We start from the raw sequence: 17761 nt of genomic DNA on the forward strand, positions 1-17761 counted from the left end.
ATCAAGAATAGCCTCTGGGAATAACTGAAGTTTTCAATTCTTCTGTGGTTAATTAGACAGATTTCAGAAGTGTATTCAAAGTGAATAGACTATATTGAAGACTATGTAGGGATAACTGTTTTGTCCTGTGTTCTTTTCCTGTTTTCTTTTCCTGTTTATAGATTGATATCAGCAATGTCCAATTGATATTGACCCCCAGCATCTTCTAATGCAGTCCGAATAGAGATGAAAATCAAGACCCTTCATGGCTAACAATCAATCAGACTCTCTCCCTTCCTCCTCCCCACCATTTCCCTCATCCATGCCCCTGGCACTCAGAGCAGCTGAGGAATGGAGTCACATCCAGGGCTGTCCCCAGGGCTCAGGATTGGGGCCAGGTCAGTGAAATCTCTTTATTGCTGATCGGGACGAAGCCATTGAGGGCACCCTCAGTCATTTCCAGGCGAGCCCAGGCTGGGTGGGAGTGTGACTGTGCTGGAGGGCAGGAAGCTCTGCAGAGGGATATGGAAACCCATGGCAAGGGGGAAATCCCCCTGTCTGCCCTGGGGTGCTCTGACTCCCAGGAAAACACTGACTTTGACCCTCATTCATGGAGAAGGCTTCCTAAGCCTCAAAGTAAACCAGAGTCCACAAAAGTGTGAAATAGATTGTAGAGATTGTAGAGAGTAGTTTAGTATGTCACATGGGTGACAAATTTAGATTTTAGCAATTTTAGCATATTGTAGATAGATGCAATATGGAGGATGCAGGGTGTTGTCTCAAAGTACTTTGTTCTTTCTTCTTCCTTCTTCTTCTAGGGTTTCGGTGGTATCTTGTAATTGGGCGGAAAAATTTGCATTGCAGACTTTAGGGGCCAGTTATTGAGTTAGAAAGGGAAATAATCTAGGTGTCATTTCTTAATTGGGTAGTTTAGTTTTAGATTAGAGCTAAAAAAACCTTGTGGCACGAGTTTGTTAGCAGTTCTGTGCTGTTTTCACACATGTAAGGTCTGAGTGCAGACAGTGTGCTGAAGTTTTGATAAGAATAAAACAAGAACCTGAAGAATGAAAAAATCCTGTGTGTCTGCTTTTCCTAACAAAGAACTGCTTCAAAGAGGGTTTCACCCTGTCAGAGGAGCCCTCAGGGAGTTGCCCGACCTGGGGCCCACAAACTCACAGAGGGATCTGGACAGGCTGGAGCCGTGGGCCCAGGACAATTGGATGAGGTTCACCAAGGCCAAGGGCCGGGTCCTGCCCTGGGCTCACAACCACCCCAAATCCCTGGCCGTGCCCTGCCCCTGATCCCCACAGCCTGTCCTGTTTCCTTCATCCCTGCATTGCCAGGGACTTTCTGGGACAAGGCAGCTCTGCTCTGGGGATGGAGGGAGCTCCAAGTGCAGCCACTGGAGTGGGAACCAGAACTCATCAGGTTTGTGTCCTTTGGGTGTCAGGAACTGGTGAGACTCAGAGGCACAGAAAGTTTCTCTTCATTGCCAACAGACCACAGTTGAACAGGACACAATTTAATAACAATCACACTCTTCCCTGAGCTATGTGCAACGTCCCAGCAGCGTCTGATGACGCCAGCATCCACAAGTGATTTCCATACTAGAATGGATTTTATTATGAAACCACATGGATTTCCATACTAAAATGGAATTTAGTATGGAAATGTGGTTCTGTGATAGATATAAATACAATTAAGTTCTTGTATCAGGATGCTCATCTTGGAGTGGGGGAAAAACAGCTCAAACAATTCCTGATTTGCAAGGCTGTCAGTGGTGGATGTAGAAGGGAGGTCAGGCTGCTTTTGGTGTTGAGGAAATGCTGAAACCAGCCTGACTCATTTCATCTCCTCCTGGCCTGGCTGATCTCCCCTCTTTCCCCTTCCACCCATTGGCTTTTGTCTCCCACCAGGCCCCCGGTGAAGAGCCAGGCTCTGTGTTCTCCATCCCCTCCTCGCTGGCACTGCCAGGCTGGGAGGAGGAGCCCCTCAGCCTTCCCTGCTCCGGGCTGGACAAGCCCAGCTCCCTCAGCCTCTGTTCACAGCCCAAGGGCTCCAGCCCCACCTTGGAGGCCCTTCCCTAAGCCTGCTCCAGCTGCCAGACATCTTTCCTGCCCTGGGGAACCCAACCCAGGCCACAGGGACCTGGATAATCCACGTCCTTGATGTCCTGGTCACACAGCCCTGGCCCCTTTTCCCCGTGTCAGGCTCTGGGCTGGATCCTGTGGAACATCCTTTGGTGGAGGCTGTGGCTCCAGGTGGACCGGGGGGATAGCGGGGGACAGGGACCCCGCTGGGCATGAACAGCATTGGACTTGTTGGGAGAAACTGTGAGGGGGAGCTGGGGCGGAGTGACCAACCCAGTGACCTCACACAGCCCTCCTGGGATGTCACACAGCCCCTCTGGGATGTCACAGCTGGCTCTGGGATGTCACAGAGACAGTCTATGATGCTGTAGCTTCTTGATGACTTCACATAACTCTGTGACCTCATGTTGCCAGATGATAAATTGTCTCCACCAGGTGAGCTGACACCTGGAGCTTGTTCTCCAAAACCCCAGGCCTATGGAAACCACACAATGCCCACACAATGTGTGAGAAGGGGAGCTGGAAGTTCACCAGCCTCAGTGTCCTGCCAGCTCAGCCAGGCCCATGGGAACATTGGGGTCCACGACCACCAGGGACCACCAGAGAGACCCCCAGGACAGAAGAGAGCATGGGTAAAGGGGAGGGGAAATATGTTAATGATTTGGGGGAAATGATTATTAGATGTATGTTTAGTCCAGGACAATCAATGAATATGTGTGCAAAATACAGAACATGAACAGAAACTTTCCTGCACTCAGCATGCTCGGCTTTGGGAGGAGCTATCCCCCGTGCATCCGGCTGAATAAAGAATGCTGCTTCTTAATGCTGCATTGGTGTGAAGGAGTTTTCTGTTTTAGCAAATTTTTGGTAACACTCCACTCCCAAGGAAAGCTCTGTCTCCTGCTGCTCACAAACAGAGAGGGGCTGGTGGCAGATGTGGGGGTCGGAGGCTGCCTGGGGCACAGTGACCATGAAATAATCAAGTTTTCAATGTTCTGTGAAAGAAGGAGGGGCAGCAGAAAATTTCCACACAGGAATTAGGAAGGGCAGACCTTGGCCTATTTAGGATGCTGATTTGGGGAGTACCAAATCAGGTAGTGATTTTTTTAAAGGGAAACATCCCATAAAAACAAAGGGATGCAGGAAGGATGGACACGTTTCAAGAAAGTAATCTAAAGGGGGAAGGAGCAGCCTGTCCCAGTGTGGCAAAAGATGACCTGGTGATGGAAATGACTGTCCTGGCTGCCCATGGAGATTTTGTGGGAAATGAAGGGAAAAAAGGACTGGCAACTCTGGAAGTGTGTAAGGATGTTGTAAGGTCATGAAGAAAAAAAAAGGAATGAGGTGAAATCTCAATTAGTTCTTAACCTGGCAGCTTCTGGAATAATAATAGAAATCATTTTTATAAAAAAATATATAGCAAAAAGAGGGTGAAGTACAACCTCTACTCATTATTGAAAGCAGTGGAGAATAGAGCAACTACAGATAAAGAAAAGGCTGAGGTACTTAACATCTTGTTTGTCTCAATTTTCAATATATCGACAGGTTCTCCTCAGGACAAGAGTTCTTCTGAGCAGGCAGATGGGCACAGGGAGCAGAACAGCCCCCTGTAATCCAGGAGGAAGCAGCTGGGGACCTGCTGAGCCACTCAGATGCTCACAGGTGTATGGGATGGGATGGGATCCATCCTAGGGGGATGAGGGAGCTGGTGGATGAGCTCCCCAAGCTGCTCTCCATCATTTACCATCAGTCCTGGCTCAGCAGGGAGGTGCCAGAGCACTGGAGGTGCCACTGTGAGCCCATAGCCAAGAAGGGCTGGAAGGAGGATCTGGGGAACTCCAGGCCTGTCAGCCTGACCTCGGTGCCTGGCAAGGTTCTGGAACAGATCACCTTGAGAGCCATCACAGGGCAGCCACAGGATGGCCGAGGGCTCAGAGCCAGCCAGCGTGGATTTCAATATCTGCATTGATGATCTGGATGAGGGGATTGAGTCCACCATCAGCAAATCTGCAGATGACGCCAAGCTGGGTCTGAGTGTGGATCTGCTGGAGGGTAGGAGGGCTCTGCACAGGGACCTTGTTTATCCTGGAGAAGAGGAGGCTCAGGGGAGACAAGGCGGTGTCAGGGCACAGGTTGGACTTGATGATCTCCAAGGTCTTTTCCAGCCTCGCTGATTCTGGGATTCTCTGAAACCACCCTTGGAGCAGTTGCAGGATCGGCCCTGGGCCTCCTCTTCAGAAGCTGCAGCAGCCCAGGTCCCTCAGCTTCTCCTCACAGCCCCAAAGCCCATCCTGTCAGTCCTGCAGAGCCTCTGCAGCTCCTCCTCCTTGCCCAGAACAGGGAGCCCCACAGGCAGACACAGCAGCCCAGATGTGCCCCCCTGGCCTGGGCTGCCTCTGGCAAGGGAGCAGCACCAGGCACTGCAGGAGCCTGCAGACAATTCCTGCAGCACTTGTGGGATGATCCTGCTCCCCAAGGGCCGTTCCCATGGTGCCAAGTCAGGAACTGCAATGGGGAGTGGGGCCAGAGAGGAAAGGGCAAACAGGGATGGGCTGTGTGCAGGGCAGGGAACAGGGCTGGGCAAGAGGAAGAAATCTGCACCAGGGAAGAGTAAAGAAAGCAAAGGTGAGGCCAAGGAAATGCTCAGGGCAGTCTGGGGGCGGCTGCCAGGCAGCCCTGGCTCTGAGCAACAGCATCTGCAGTGGGACAGGAAAGTCCCAGCTGATGGGAACAAACTTTCTGGCTGAGTGCAGAGGCCAGGACAAAGCTGAGTGGTTTCCCTGGTGTCCCCCAGCCCTTCCTGGCCCCAGGGGCTGATGGCATTTGTGCTGCCTCAGGTTCATGTCCCCACAGCACCAGCACGGGGGTGCTCCTGCCTGCTGTGTGCAATGCAAACAGGGGCTCCTGAGCCAGCGCTGCCGTGTCTGTGCCTGCAAGGATGCAGCACCTGTGTGAGCTGGGGGAGAGGCCAGGGCAGCAGAGGGGGGATGTTGTTGGCAGCTCCATGAGGACGCTCTGGGACGCTGCCCTGGGCTGTGCAGCGCACTGGGGATGGATCAGCCCCTGCTCTGCTGCTCCTTCCCGTCTCCCCCAGGGCCCTGGCAGAGCACCAGCCGTGCTGTTTGCCCCCAGCCTGCCCACGGCCAGCCTGGGGCTGCTGACGGGGGTTTTCTGTGCTGAGCATTGGCCTGGCCGTGTTCTTGAGAGAGCCTGGGCAAGGAGCCTGGAGCCCCCAGGCCCTGGCCTGAGGCGTCAGCGCTGCCCCAGCAGTGCCCATGGCCTGCCCCTGCTGCAGCCCCGGCACTGCCACCCCCAGGACTGTGCCCGGCCCCGAGAGCACTCAGGCCCTGCAGCAACACCAGGGCCACCAGGGCAGCGGGGCAGGGCCACGGGAGCAGCACTGGCAACACCAAGTGCTGCTGCTGCTGCTGGGCACAGCTGCTGTGCCAGCACTGATCTGCCCCAGCTCTGCACACAGACATTGCTGCTGCAGCTCCAGAAAAGGCAACAAAAGGGCATCTCTGTAGAAAACTTTGCTGGGAGATCCTTGAGTTCCTTTAATGCCACCAAGAGCGCAGACCCTCATTGACACAGTCTGTGGCCACAGGGAATGTGGAGAGAAACAAAATGAGAAATGGCACAAACAATGACATTTCTCTGTGGACAATTTGAAAAAAAATCAAAACAAATGAAAAAAAATCCCAGAACGAAACCAACAAGAAGTATCAAAGAAGACTTTTATTACAAGTGATTTGCAGAAATTGGCCTGTGGTTTAATGTACCTGAGACCATCCAGTCATCAGTCTCCACACTGCAGCCTTGAGCTCCTGGTTCCTCAGGCTGTAGATGAGGGGGTTCAGGGCTGGAGGAACCACCGAGTACAGAACCGACACTGACAGATCCAGGGATGGGGAGGAGATGGAGGGGGGCTTCAGGTAGGCAAACATGATAGTGCTGAGGAACAGAGAGACCACGGCCAGGTGAGGGAGGCAGGTGGAAAAGGCTTTGTGCCGTCCCTGCTCAGAGGGGATCCTCAGCACAGCCCTGAAGATCTGCACATAGGAGAACACAATGAACACAAAACAGCCAAGTGCTAAACAGCCACTGACAGCAAGAAGTCCAAGTTCCCTGAGGTAGGAATTTGAGCAGGAGAGCTTGAGGATCTGTGGGATTTCACAGAAGAACTGGCCCAGGGCATTGCCATGGCACAGGGGCAGGGAAAATGTGTTGGCTGTGTGCAGCAGTGAATAGAGAAAGGCACCGGCCCAGGCAGCTGCTGCCATGTGGGCACAAGCTCTGCTGCCCAGGAGGGTCCCGTAGTGCAGGGGTTTGCAGATGGACACGTAGCGGTCGTAGCACATGACGGTCAGGAGGGAAAACTCTGCTCCCATGAAGAAAATAAGCAGAAACACCTGTGCAGCACATGCTGTGTAGGAGATGGTGCTGGTGCCCCAGAGGGAATTGTGCATGGCTTTGGGGACAGTGGTGCAGATGGAGCCCAGGTCGCTGAGGGCCAGGTTGAGCAGGAAGAAGAACATGGGCGTGTGCAGGTGGTGGCCGCAGGCTCCGGCGCTGATGCTGAGGCCGTTGCCCAGGAGGGCAGCCAGGGAGATGCCCAGCAAGAGGCAGAAGTGCAGGAGCTGCAGCTGCTGCGTCTCTGCCAGTGCCAGCAGGAGGAAGTGGCTGATGGAGCTGCTGTTGGACATTGGCTGGGGCTGCACATGGGCACCTGTTCATGGAGAAAGGACAGTGATGAGTTAGAAGAGATACCTGTAACCAAAATCATTTCCCATACACCCTCCCCTGGAACACACACAGACACCTTTTTGTATTTAGGATTTTTGAGGTTTTCTTTTTAAGCTCCCACCATGTCTCTCCTGGTATTATTTGATATCAGAAACCCTCAGCATTTCTGCTGATCTCAGGGAGAACAGAAAAAGTTCTGCTAGGCAAAGTGATGACAGGAGAGTGAGGGGAGATGGCCTGACATTCTGACCTGTTCAGAGTTTCTCTGGGCTTTAACCTCTCTCAGGTGGAGGGTGATCACCTTCCCATGCTTCCCCTAAAATACCCCCAGGCACTGCTGAGAGCAGATGGATCCAGCACATCCCAGCTCCACATTTGTACCCAGGAACATATTTGCTCATTTCACCAACCCAGCAGCATTTTAAGTGTCACAACACCTCTGCCTTTCTCCATGAATTTATAACTCAGAGATGCCCTAGGACAGGTTTGCACTCTGGATTGAAGCTCCCAGCTTGGACTGGAATCTCAGGAAGACTTCCAAGTGTCCTTCTGATGGCATTGGATGAAGGGAGATGCAGCTCCTTCCCTGGCTGCACTGCCAGCATTGCCCAGAGCTGGGCACTGGGGACAGCTGTGTCACCCTGAGCCAGCTGTGCCACCCTGCCAGAGCCCCCAGTGCCGGGCAGCTGCCCCCAGCCCTGTGCTCTGCAGAGGGAACTGGGCCCGGGGCTGCAGAGCTGCCCCACGGCTCTGCTGCAGCTCTGCCTGCACAGGAGGGGCTGCACGCCTTGGAGCCCCGGCCCTGAGGGCAGAGGCTTGGCTGGGGGCACAGGAGGGAGGGGGCTTGTTCAGAGGGAGGGGCTGCACTGGAGGGGATCCCCTGAACATCTCTAAACTCTCCGTGCCACAGCATTTCAGGGTTTTGTTTTCTTTCCTTCCCTGATCTTCTCTCTGCTTCCTGGGCATTTTCCTCCTGCAGATGTTTCCCTGTGCCTGAGCTCTCCTTGCCAGCACTCACAGACCCCAAATCTCTGTGCACTCTCCTTGGCCTGACAGAACCCTGCCTGTTTGCAGGGCACTGGCTGGGGCAGGTTCTGTTTGCAGCTTGGAGAAAGGACAGCTCAGACTGAGCCTGATGGCTCCAGCAAAGGTGATGCTGCTGCTGTCCATGGGCAGAGTGGCTGCAAGCACATTAGGGATCTCCTGTGAACCTGTACATCACTAAAGGTAACAGTTCATATGTCTCAGGCACTTGACAAAATGCCTAATTTATAATTCTTAATCAACCTTTAATATTTATTCCTCCATCCCATCCATTTTCCAGTAGTAGGAAACTGAATACAAAGTCTTAGGAAATTCCCTATTTTTTATCAAAATCCTTATCTTGGAAATATTCCATGACTGATCAGAACCCCTCAGCATGTCAGAGCTTCATGAGCATTTCGCCTGCCCTGCACCAGAAATACTCAGAGTTGTACTCACAGGGTCTGTGGGCATTGGGATGTTCCAGCTTGAGGAGATCACTGCAGGAGCTGCAGCTGCATTGTCCTGCAGCCAGAGGTTCCTGTGCCAAGGGCTGGCAGTGATTCTGCCCCAGGCACTTCTCAGCACCTTCCCAGCCCTGACTGATTGAAGCTCTCTGTGCCTCTGCGCTGTGCCCGCGCTGGCTGCAGGCAGTGCCCCAGCCCTGCTGGGCTGGGAGAAGAGCTGCTCATCCAGAGAAATGTGCTTTTGAAGCTCTGCTTGCTTACCAGCATCACCCTCTGTGCCAGGAGCCCGGCCCAGCTCAGCAGCACAGACACAGCACAAGGACTTGAATGAGCCTCTGGGGCTTTGTGCTCAGGCCCTGAACATCAGGCCCTGAGAGGGAGCTGCAGAAACCTCTCCAGAACTCCAAGTCAGAATCCAACTCCAAAGTTGCTTTGACTTTTAATGGGTCCCACTGAGGGACACGAGTGAGAAAGTGTCCCCAGGCCCCAGGCAGAGCAGAGAACTGGAGGCACTGATGACAGGTGGGGACAAAGAGAAGCCAAGTCTTGGTGGCCTGGGGCACAGCAGGGTCTGTGCCACCAAGGGCTGTGAGGAGACACCTTGTCCTGAGGCCCTGGGGCCTCCTGGCACAGCCCCAGCCAGGCTGGGCACTGTCAGCCCCTTGTCCTGCCCTCAGCATCCCCCCCTAGCCCACATCCCAGTGGCCTCAAGGATCTGCTGGAAGGAGTCCCTGGGGAGCCTTGCTCAGCAATGGCCCTGGGGGCTCCACAATGCTCCCAGGCACTGCAGGTTTTTCAAAGGACTTTGGCTTTTGCCTTGCAGTCTCTGAGAGCTTTGTGCAATCATGGCCTCTAATTATCTGCTGTAATTAGTCCCTGGAGAGGCTTGGTCAGGAACAACACTCAGTGGGGCTCATTAATACTTCAAGGTACTTCAGTTCTTTTAAGGTACTTGGTGTTTCCATTTTGCTACAGTCTCTGTGAGAGGTTTGTGCAATCATGGCCCCAATTATCTGCTTTAACGAGTCCCTTGAGAGCTTTGCACTGACATTCAGTGGGGCTCATTAATACTTTGAGATACTCAACTTTTTTAAGGTACTTTGGATTTTCCTTTCCACACTGAGAGGTTTTTGTGCCATTTTGAATCTCTGAGAGGCTTTTGTGCCATCCTGGCCTCCAGCTCTCTCCTCCAAGGAGTCCATGAGGGGCCTGTGTTGGGGATGGACCTCAGTAGGTCCCATTAATGCTTTGAGACACTTTGGGGTTTTCTTCTGCCTTTGACTCCTGGAATGTTTTGTGCAATCTTCTCTGAGGCCCTGAGGTTCCAGGGCTCAGCTCCAAATGCACCACAGGGCTCATTAGGATCAAGCAAATCCTGAAAAACCATGGCTCTGCCTTGATTTCCCTCTGGTCTGGTGCAGTTCATCAGGAAGTTTTCCTACTACAGTTATGGGGAATTATTTCAAAGAGCTTCTAAGAAGTATTTTTTCCTATTTTAAAGGGTATATTTTTATACTGTTTTCTTTATAGCAGAGGTGATTGCAGTATTCAGTGATTCTATTTGATTCAGGAATTCTCTTAAGAAGGTCTGGCCTGCTCAGAGAAGCTGTGCCTTGAGCTCTGACCCAGTGTGGACAACCTTGCTCCACATTCCCCAGCCCACCTTGCTTCTCCTTACTCATCTGGGGCCTGCTTTGCTTGGAGAACTCATTGCACACAGCCAAAGAAGGGTTTTCTTCTTCTTTTTTAAGCAATCTAAATGTCCTAAGTTGCCCACTGAAAACAGACACCCTCCTCAAGGGTGTGCCAAGACCAAGCTGCCTCCAAGGAGGTTCCCCTTCCCCAAGGCAGAACCATGCAAGGAATGATGTAGACATACAGGAAGTTCTGCTAGAAACAGAAATCCAGAGCTGGCTCAGGGTAGAATTAGACCAACTCCTGAAGGACAGACAAGCTTTGAACTCCTTGCAGCTCAAAGCTCCAAGCTGGGAGGTTTGTGAGTGACCCAAGAGTGAGGGAAGGGAACTGCAGAGAGCCCTGGAAGTGCTTCTGTGCAGACAGGCTGTGGGGAAGGGCACTGCAGAGCTGCCCTGGGCCAGCTCTGAGGGTGGATCATCATCCCAACCTGCCCTGGGCCATTGCAAGGGGCTGTGGCCATGGTCACTGCACTGACCCCACGGTGCCAGCACATTGCTCAGGGCTGCTGTCACTGCCCAGAGCCAGAGGGGATCCCGTGCTGGGGGCTTGTGCCACGGCCACCTGCCCTGTGCCGCGCTGGCCGCTCAGGCGCCGCGGAACCAGCAGCAAAGGGCAGTGCCAGGGCCAAAGGCCAGGTCAGCCAGACAGAAAGGGGCCGTGCTGGGCACTGTTTCCATGGCAGCCCTCACTGGGGGTGACACCTGGGTCACCTGTCCTGGCAGTTGCCATGGAAACCCAGCTCAGTGGAAATACAAGGGTGGACAAAGGTTTTAGTAGGGCCTGTCACAACAGGACAAAGGGGAGTGGTTTTAAACTGAAGGAAGGAAGGTTCAGATAAGGAGAGATAAGAGGAATTTTTTGATGATGAGGGTGGTGACACACCAGGGCAGGTTCCCAGGGAGGTGGTCAGTGCCCCATCCCTGGAAACATTCAAGCCCAGCTGGGAGAGGGCTCTGAACAACCTGATCTGGTGAAAGGTGTTCCTGCTTGTTGTGATGCACTAAATAGTTATTTAGTTGTTGTTTTGCACTGGGTGTTTGGGAATTTGCACTGAGTAGTTTTTATATTGCACTATGGAGTTATGTCACATTGGTTTATTCCACACACCTTTCCCCTCCCCCTGCTAAGCCTCAGGTGTGGTGGTCTCTCCCTGACCTGCTCCCCTCTCCCCTTCTCCTCACCTGTGTCCCCATGGATGTGGCTTCTTGGTTCTGCCCCACCCCATTTTTCCCTGGGCTCAAAACCCCCCAGGACGAGACATTCTCTCTCTTGCGGGTGCCACCAGATGCCTCGGCCTCTGTTACCCCCTGAGGTGTCACCTGGATCTGTGGTGGCTCCTTTAGAATAAACAGGATTCAGTCCCAAGGAGAAGAGCGCCTTTTATCTGTGTCCATGCAGGATTCCCACCCTGTGCTCAGAGGGGACCAAAGGGAATTCCTACACCTGCTCATCGCGGGGTTTGGATGAGATGAGCACTGCAGAGCTCTTCCCATCCAAACCATTCCAGGACTGCATGGGGAGAAGGGGCTGCTCAGTGGACTCCATCCACTCCCTTGACTCCTCATTGTCTCTGCTGGACCCCACATCCCACAGCCAAAGCCGGCCCCTTCTCTGCCTTTCCTCTCCCTGCCCCAGGGGCTGGCAGAGCCAGGGTGGCACAGGTGACCTTTGGGCTTTGCAGGGCTCAGGCACAAGGGCCGGGACAGAGTCAGGGCTGAGGTCACGCTCTGTGGGCTGGGGCAGAGCCCAGCCAGGAATGAGCCCTGAGGCAGCAGCTCTGCAGTGCTGGCCACCAGGCCGGCTTGCCAAGGGAGGCTTCTGGCCATGCCCTGCAAGCAGCTGCTGCTGCCAAGGTGCCTTTGGTGCCTCAGGCTCTCCCTGGCACAGCTCCCAGCACGGCACTCTGCCCTTGTGCCCGAGGCCTTCCCTGGGCTGGGGCTGGCCTGGGGCTTTTCCTGCAGCGGGACCTGCCCTGCTCCTGGCACAGGAAAGGCAGTTCCTGCTGGAGCAGGAGGCTCTGCCTGCAAAGGGCTCAAACCACTCCAGCAAGGCTCTGTTTGCAAAGCCCGCAGTGGCAAATGAAGGAGGGGGGTCGTGCTGCTTTTGGGGTGAATAATGCTGAAACCAGCCCAACTCCTCCATCCCAAAGTTCCAAATCCTCAGAGGGAGCTGAAGCTGTGGCAGGGCTGGAAAAATCTCCAGAGAAAGGAATAACCAAGTGACACCACTGAGAGCTTCTGCAGAGCTGCTGAGCTGGCCCAGCCTGGGCACATCTGACCCACAGGGCAGCACTTCAGACTAGAAAAGCCCCATCCCAAATTTAATGGCAGCATCTCCTGACATTTCCCTTCTTGGGAGCTGTGGAGATTCCTCCCTGCAGTGGGGACACCCCTCAAGGTCACTGCTCCAGGCTGAGCCTGAGATTTGCTCATGGTGGTTGGTCTGGGGGAGTGACATCAATCTCTGCTTAAGAACTGGGTTTTTTAAATACAATTGCTTCAAAATTTAATACAATGGCTTCCTGTTTCAGCCTGAGTGTCCCTGCAGAAGAACAGGGTATCTTTCAGGCAGTTCCAGAAATACAGGGTTCTCATTTCATGAGGAATCTGGGATGCAAATGGCCTTGAAAGAGGGATAAAAGCGGAAGCAATGGACTAGAAATAATTAGAAAAAACTACCCTTCTTCCAGACAAAGTCCACCAAGTCATTCCCTGCATTTCTCCTTTTCAAATTCTTTCTGTCACCTGCTCTCAGAGGTCCAGCTTCTTCTGGTGCTTATCATGAACTGACTGTGCTCTTGATTTATACCAGCACAGGAGATGCAGAATCACCCAAACTGAACACAGAAACAAACAACCTCTGTCAGCCCATTTTCATCTTCTAGATCACTTTCCAGCCGTCCATGGAGATGTGGAAATGATTATCACACAACTCTCCATTTCTGGCTGCAGGCTCTGGAGATTCTTTCTCTGAATTCAGTCAGGCTTGTATTCCCTAACAAGTCCTGGCTCCACCTCCTGTTTTCCAAGGCTGGAACAGTCACAAGGAAAACCTCACCAGTGGCACAACTGCCCAACTCACCAGGAAAAGAAACAACAAGCTGTCAAGTTCTCCAAACCTTTGTCCTGCTTTGCTGCAAGAGTCCTGCTGCACACACGGTGGAAAGCCAAGAGAAGCCGCAGTTGGTGGCACATCTTGTGACAGGAGCTGCACCTCGTTCTTCAGGAAGGGTTCTTGAGAAGAGCAAACAGGACTGTGGAGAAGATTCCAGGAAAACTGAAACAGCTTTCCCAAAGTGAAATGAAAATGGAAAGAAACAATCCAAGATGTTTTCCTCTATTTATTTCTCTGCTCCCTTTTTCCATCTTGCACTACTTCTCCATGCCATGAATTCCAAATGCATCTCACCTCTAAGATTGGTGACTCAGCGAGTTCTAGACACTCTAAAATACCATGAGCTGCACACAGTTTATGTTCCCGTTTTTGCTGGAAAGCAATGCTGGACCCATAAGTGCAGGGCCAGGGCCAGGGAATCCTCCAGCCAGGGAATGTGCCCCGATACGGTTTGACCCTCAGCAGGGACAATGCACAGCAGCACCCTAGAGGATTCCTGTGCCCCTGGGCAGGAGTCCAGACTCTGGGTCTGGGCTGAACACGGCAAAGTTCCCGTGTTTGCACAGGCTCAGGGGCTGCCCTGGGGAGCGCGGGGCTGGGCGCGGGGGCGAGCGGGCAACGGACAAACGGACACGGGGACAAACGGCCCCGGAGCTTCAGTTGCTTCAGTTGCAGCAGCAGCAGCAGCAGCAGCAGCAGCAGCAGCGGCAGCAGCGAAAGCAGCGAAAGAAGCGGCTTTGTCGACTCCCTCTTGCTCCTCCTCTCCCTCTCTTGCTGTCCCGCACCCTCTCCCGCTCTCCCTTTCCCGCTGTCCCCTCCTCTCCCAGTCTCCCTCTCCCCTGCTGGGCCGGGCAATGCCCCCGACCCGCCCCCGGCCCCGGGCGGGGCTGCCCCGTCCCTGTCCCTGTCCCCGTCCCCGTCCCCATCCCCGTCCCCGTCCCCGTCCCCCTCCCCGTCCCCGTCCCTGTCCCTGTCCCTGTCCCTGTCCCTGTCCCCGGCCGTCCCGCCGCGGTCTCGCCCCCGCCCGGCTCTGGCCGTGCTGGCGCTGGCGCTGCTGGGCGGGCATCAGTGCCTGGGGCTGGGGCGGCATCGCCGCCCTTTGGCTCCGCCTGGCCCGAGCCCGGCCCCGGCCCCGACGTGGGCTCCAGTCCCAGCCCCGGCCCCGGCTCCTCCCGGGCCCCGCGGAGGACACAGGCGGCGCGGCCGCTGCCGCCGCCTCGGCTGCGGCTTCCCCGGCCCGAGCTCCGCCGCTCGGCAGCGCGGCCGCCGGCCCCGAGCCGCCGCTGTCCCGTTGCCAGCAGAGAACGCCTGGGGATGGCCGGCCCGGGGCGCTCGGGGGGCGCTCGGGGGCCGCTCCTGGCCCCGGGCCGAGCGCTGACAGCCGCGTCCCGCCCGCAGGGAAGGCGCAGGAGGCCCTGCAGGAGCGGTACCGGCTGGCTTCGCTGCTGGGCAGCGGCGGCTTCGGCAGCGTCTTCGCGGCCACGCGGCTCTCGGACGGCGCCCCGGTGAGCGGCGGGGCCGGCGGCGGGCGCAGGAGGAGGAGGAGGAGGAGGAGGATGGGGCTGGGCTAGGCGGGGGGCGAGCTGAACCCGCTGCTCTCCCTTGGTCGCAGGTGGCCATCAAAAGGGTGCCGCGGGATCGCATCCGGCACTGGGGCGAGCTGGTGAGTGAGCGGGGCCAGCGGCAGAAGCCGGGCCGTGCCGGGCGGGGATGAGCCGGGGCCCGGCAGGGTGGGAGCTGCCGGGAGCCCTGCAGGGAGAGCGGGCGTGGGCTGAGCGGGGCATGCAGAGCATCCCGGGCTGGCTGAGGGCTTCCCCAGCCCCGGCACGGCCTCAGCCCCACTGACGGCATCGCGCTCCTCCCGCAGCCCGACGGCACCAGCGCACCCCTGGAGATCGTGCTGCTGGCCAAGGTGTCCTCTGGCTGCGCTGGTGTCATTCAGCTCCTGGAGTGGCTCCAGCTCCCCGACAGCTTCTTGCTGGTGCTGGAGCGCCCGGAGCAGTGCCAGGACCTGTCGGGTTTCCTGGCGGAGCGGAGGTTCCTGCCGGAGGAGGAGGCGCGGGGGCTGTTCCGCCAGGTGCTGGAGGCCGTGCGGCACTGCACCAGCTGCGGGGTCCTGCACAGGGACATCAAGCCCCAGAACATCCTGCTCGACCTGGCCACCGGGCAGCTGAAACTGATCGACTTTGGCTGTGGCGCCTTCCTCCAAGACACAGCCTACACCCAGTTTGCAGGTGAGCCCTGCCAGGGGATGCTCCTGGGCATCTCATGGCCCAGCCGGGGTGCAGCACCGGGGCTCCCCCTATTGCAGCTGGGATGGGATTAATGCTGGAGCCAGGTTGATTTGGGTGGGGGTGTGAGGGGGTCCAGCTCCCAGCCCTGCCGACAGCCCTCAGCACCCACTGTGCCCTGGGCTGGGGCTGGAGCTGGGGCAGCCAGCCCGACAAAAACCCCCATGGGGGTAGCAGAGAGGGGGGTCTGACCCCGTGCCCCGGACGGTTTTGTGTGCAGGCGAGGAAGGGCTTGGACTGCTCTGCTCCCCGTGTTTGCCTTGACTTGTTCACATTTTTGGGGGGCTGTGCAGGCAGGGAGTCGAGTGGGTTTCTCCACCACTGGATGAGTTTTTCTTTTGTGTGTCATTGTTGGGCCTTCCCAGGGTTTCTGCTGCCCTCTTTCAGCACCAGTGGCTTCTTTTCCAGCCCCGAGTCTGTACACAAGTCCCAGGTGCTGGCGAGAGGGCAGCGGTCACCCCGTGTGCCACTGGGGCAGCCCCCACATGCCCAGGGGTGCTGGGGCCAGGCTCTGGGAGCAGCAGCATCCCCCTGCTGAACTCTGTCTGTGTTCCACAGGAACCCTGTCCTACAGCCCACCAGAGTGGATCCACCACCGACGCTACCACGGCGAGGCAGCGACCATCTGGTCCCTGGGCCTCCTGCTGTGCCACCTGGTCATGGGCAAGCACCCGTTCAGGAGGGGCCAGGAGATCATCTGGGGGCGGATCTTGTTCCCACGACGGCTCTCTCAAGGTGGATCCTCATCTCGGGCCACGGGGGCAATACCAGTGCTGGGAGACAGCAGCAGCTCGTGGGCATCCCGCTCTGGCAGCTGCTGAGGAGGTGGCACAAGTCCTGCTCTCCTGCTCTCCTCCAAACAGAGAATCCATGGGGAAGTTCAGGCCCAGCTCTGGGCACACCCAGCATGGCCTGGGCATGGGAACAGGGGGGCAACTTCTCCAACTGACTGGTGATTCCTGGTTTCTCTCCCCAGAGTGCCAGGATGTCATTAAGAGGTGTTTGTCCATGCAGCCCTTGGACAGGCCGTCCTTAGAAGAGCTTTTCCGTGATCCTTGGGTGCAGGGTGTTCCTCTGCCCTAGAGGATGGGAGAGTTCCACATGCACAGTTGGATCCAGGGGCCTGGCAGGTAACAGCTCCACACATCTCTTGGCAATCAGTGGCAAAGCCAACCAGACAGGTTTTGTGCTGCCTGTAGCTCTGAGCAGGGGTCAGCAGAAGGGAACACGCAGCTCTTGGGCTGGAGCTGAGCTGAAGACCTGGTGTGGCAAGCACTGGTGGCCACCATCCCCCGGGTTTTGCTTGTCCTGGTTCCCTGACAGCTGGGGCCCTGGGCAGAACCCTGACAGCCTGGTCTGGCCCCAGGGAAGGAGAAGGAGCCCCTGGAGAAGCTGCACCAGGTGGGGCTGCTGCTGCTGGAGACACCGAGGACAACCTCAAGGATGACCATCTCTTCCTCGGCCTGGCCAGCTGAAGATGATGGACTTGGATTCTGGCACCTTCTCCAAAGCCAGGCCCCACAGGGAATTTGCAGATGAGTCCACACGCAGGGGGATGCTCCCAGATTTGGGCATTGCTCAGCCTGGCTGGGAGCCAAAGGTTCCCCCTTTGCTGGGGCGGATGCAGCTGATCCTTCAGTCGGCTGCCAGGCTGCTTTTGGCAGGGCTGGGGGCATGGGCTGGGGTGGGTACGAAATGGGAGTGGGCTCCTGGCCCTGCCAACAGCCCCCAGCACCCACCGTGCCCCGGGCTGGGGCTGGGGCTGGGGCAGCCAGCCCGACACAAACCAACCCCCATGGTGGGAGCAGAGGTGGGACTCCAGAACCTGTGCAGGGGCTGCTTTGCTTTGCAGGCAAGGAAGGGCTTGGGCTGCTTGACTGCCATTGTTTGCTTTGGGATCACCGTTATTTTGGGGGGCAGTGCAGGGGGGAAGGGAGAAAGCCTGGGCTTCCCTCACCTGTGGGTGGGTTTTTCCCTGGCATGCAGGGGTTGGGCCTTCCTCAAGCCCCTGACAGAGAGAAGATTTTTGACCTTTTTTCTTGTTTCCCCTTTTTGTCTCTAATATATTTTCTAACATTGTTGTGTGTTTTTCTGGAGGAAGCGTTCTAGGTGGGGTCCAGTCTGGATGGGGAAGTGCTTGGGAGCAGCTGCGGCGTGGATGGGCCGTGCCCTTGGAGAAGGCTGAGGACATCGTTTGGGACCAGCTTTTCTTCCAGCGGTGGATGGCGTCAGGTGGGTCCCGTCTGCTTGGCATGGTGGGATCAGAGCTTTGGGGAGATGGCAGCGAGCACAGGAGCATCCTGCTCTGGGCAGCTGCTGAGGGCTGGATGTGCCGTGGCTGGCTGCAGGCTGG

At 56.1% G+C, this 17761-nt stretch overlaps 2 protein-coding genes and 2 pseudogenes across 2 annotated transcripts; 2 read left to right on the plus strand and 2 right to left on the minus strand.

The window, feature by feature from the left end:
• LOC128820667 (uncharacterized) overlaps nt 1-17761 on the plus strand; it is a 2212279-nt pseudogene that overhangs the window by 1075147 nt on the left and 1119371 nt on the right.
• The window catches only part of LOC128820669 (uncharacterized), a 1091286-nt pseudogene that overhangs the window by 74747 nt on the left and 998778 nt on the right, over nt 1-17761 (minus strand).
• LOC128820692 (olfactory receptor 14J1-like) lies at nt 5663-6976 on the minus strand. The gene has a single exon (XM_054001505.1). The coding sequence runs from the start codon at nt 6773-6775 to the stop codon at nt 5843-5845; it is 933 nt and encodes a 310-aa protein (XP_053857480.1). The 5' UTR covers nt 6776-6976; the 3' UTR covers nt 5663-5842.
• LOC128820646 (serine/threonine-protein kinase pim-1-like) lies at nt 9526-16657 on the plus strand. The gene is made up of 6 exons (XM_054001449.1): nt 9526-9535; nt 14081-14622; nt 14730-14780; nt 14985-15351; nt 15967-16143; nt 16385-16657. The coding sequence occupies exons 1-6, from the start codon at nt 9526-9528 to the stop codon at nt 16489-16491; spliced, it is 1254 nt and encodes a 417-aa protein (XP_053857424.1). The 3' UTR covers nt 16492-16657.

Source organism: Vidua macroura, chromosome 30 (assembly GCF_024509145.1).
Source record: "Vidua macroura isolate BioBank_ID:100142 chromosome 30, ASM2450914v1, whole genome shotgun sequence".
NCBI classification, from domain to species: Eukaryota; Metazoa; Chordata; class Aves; order Passeriformes; family Viduidae; genus Vidua; species Vidua macroura.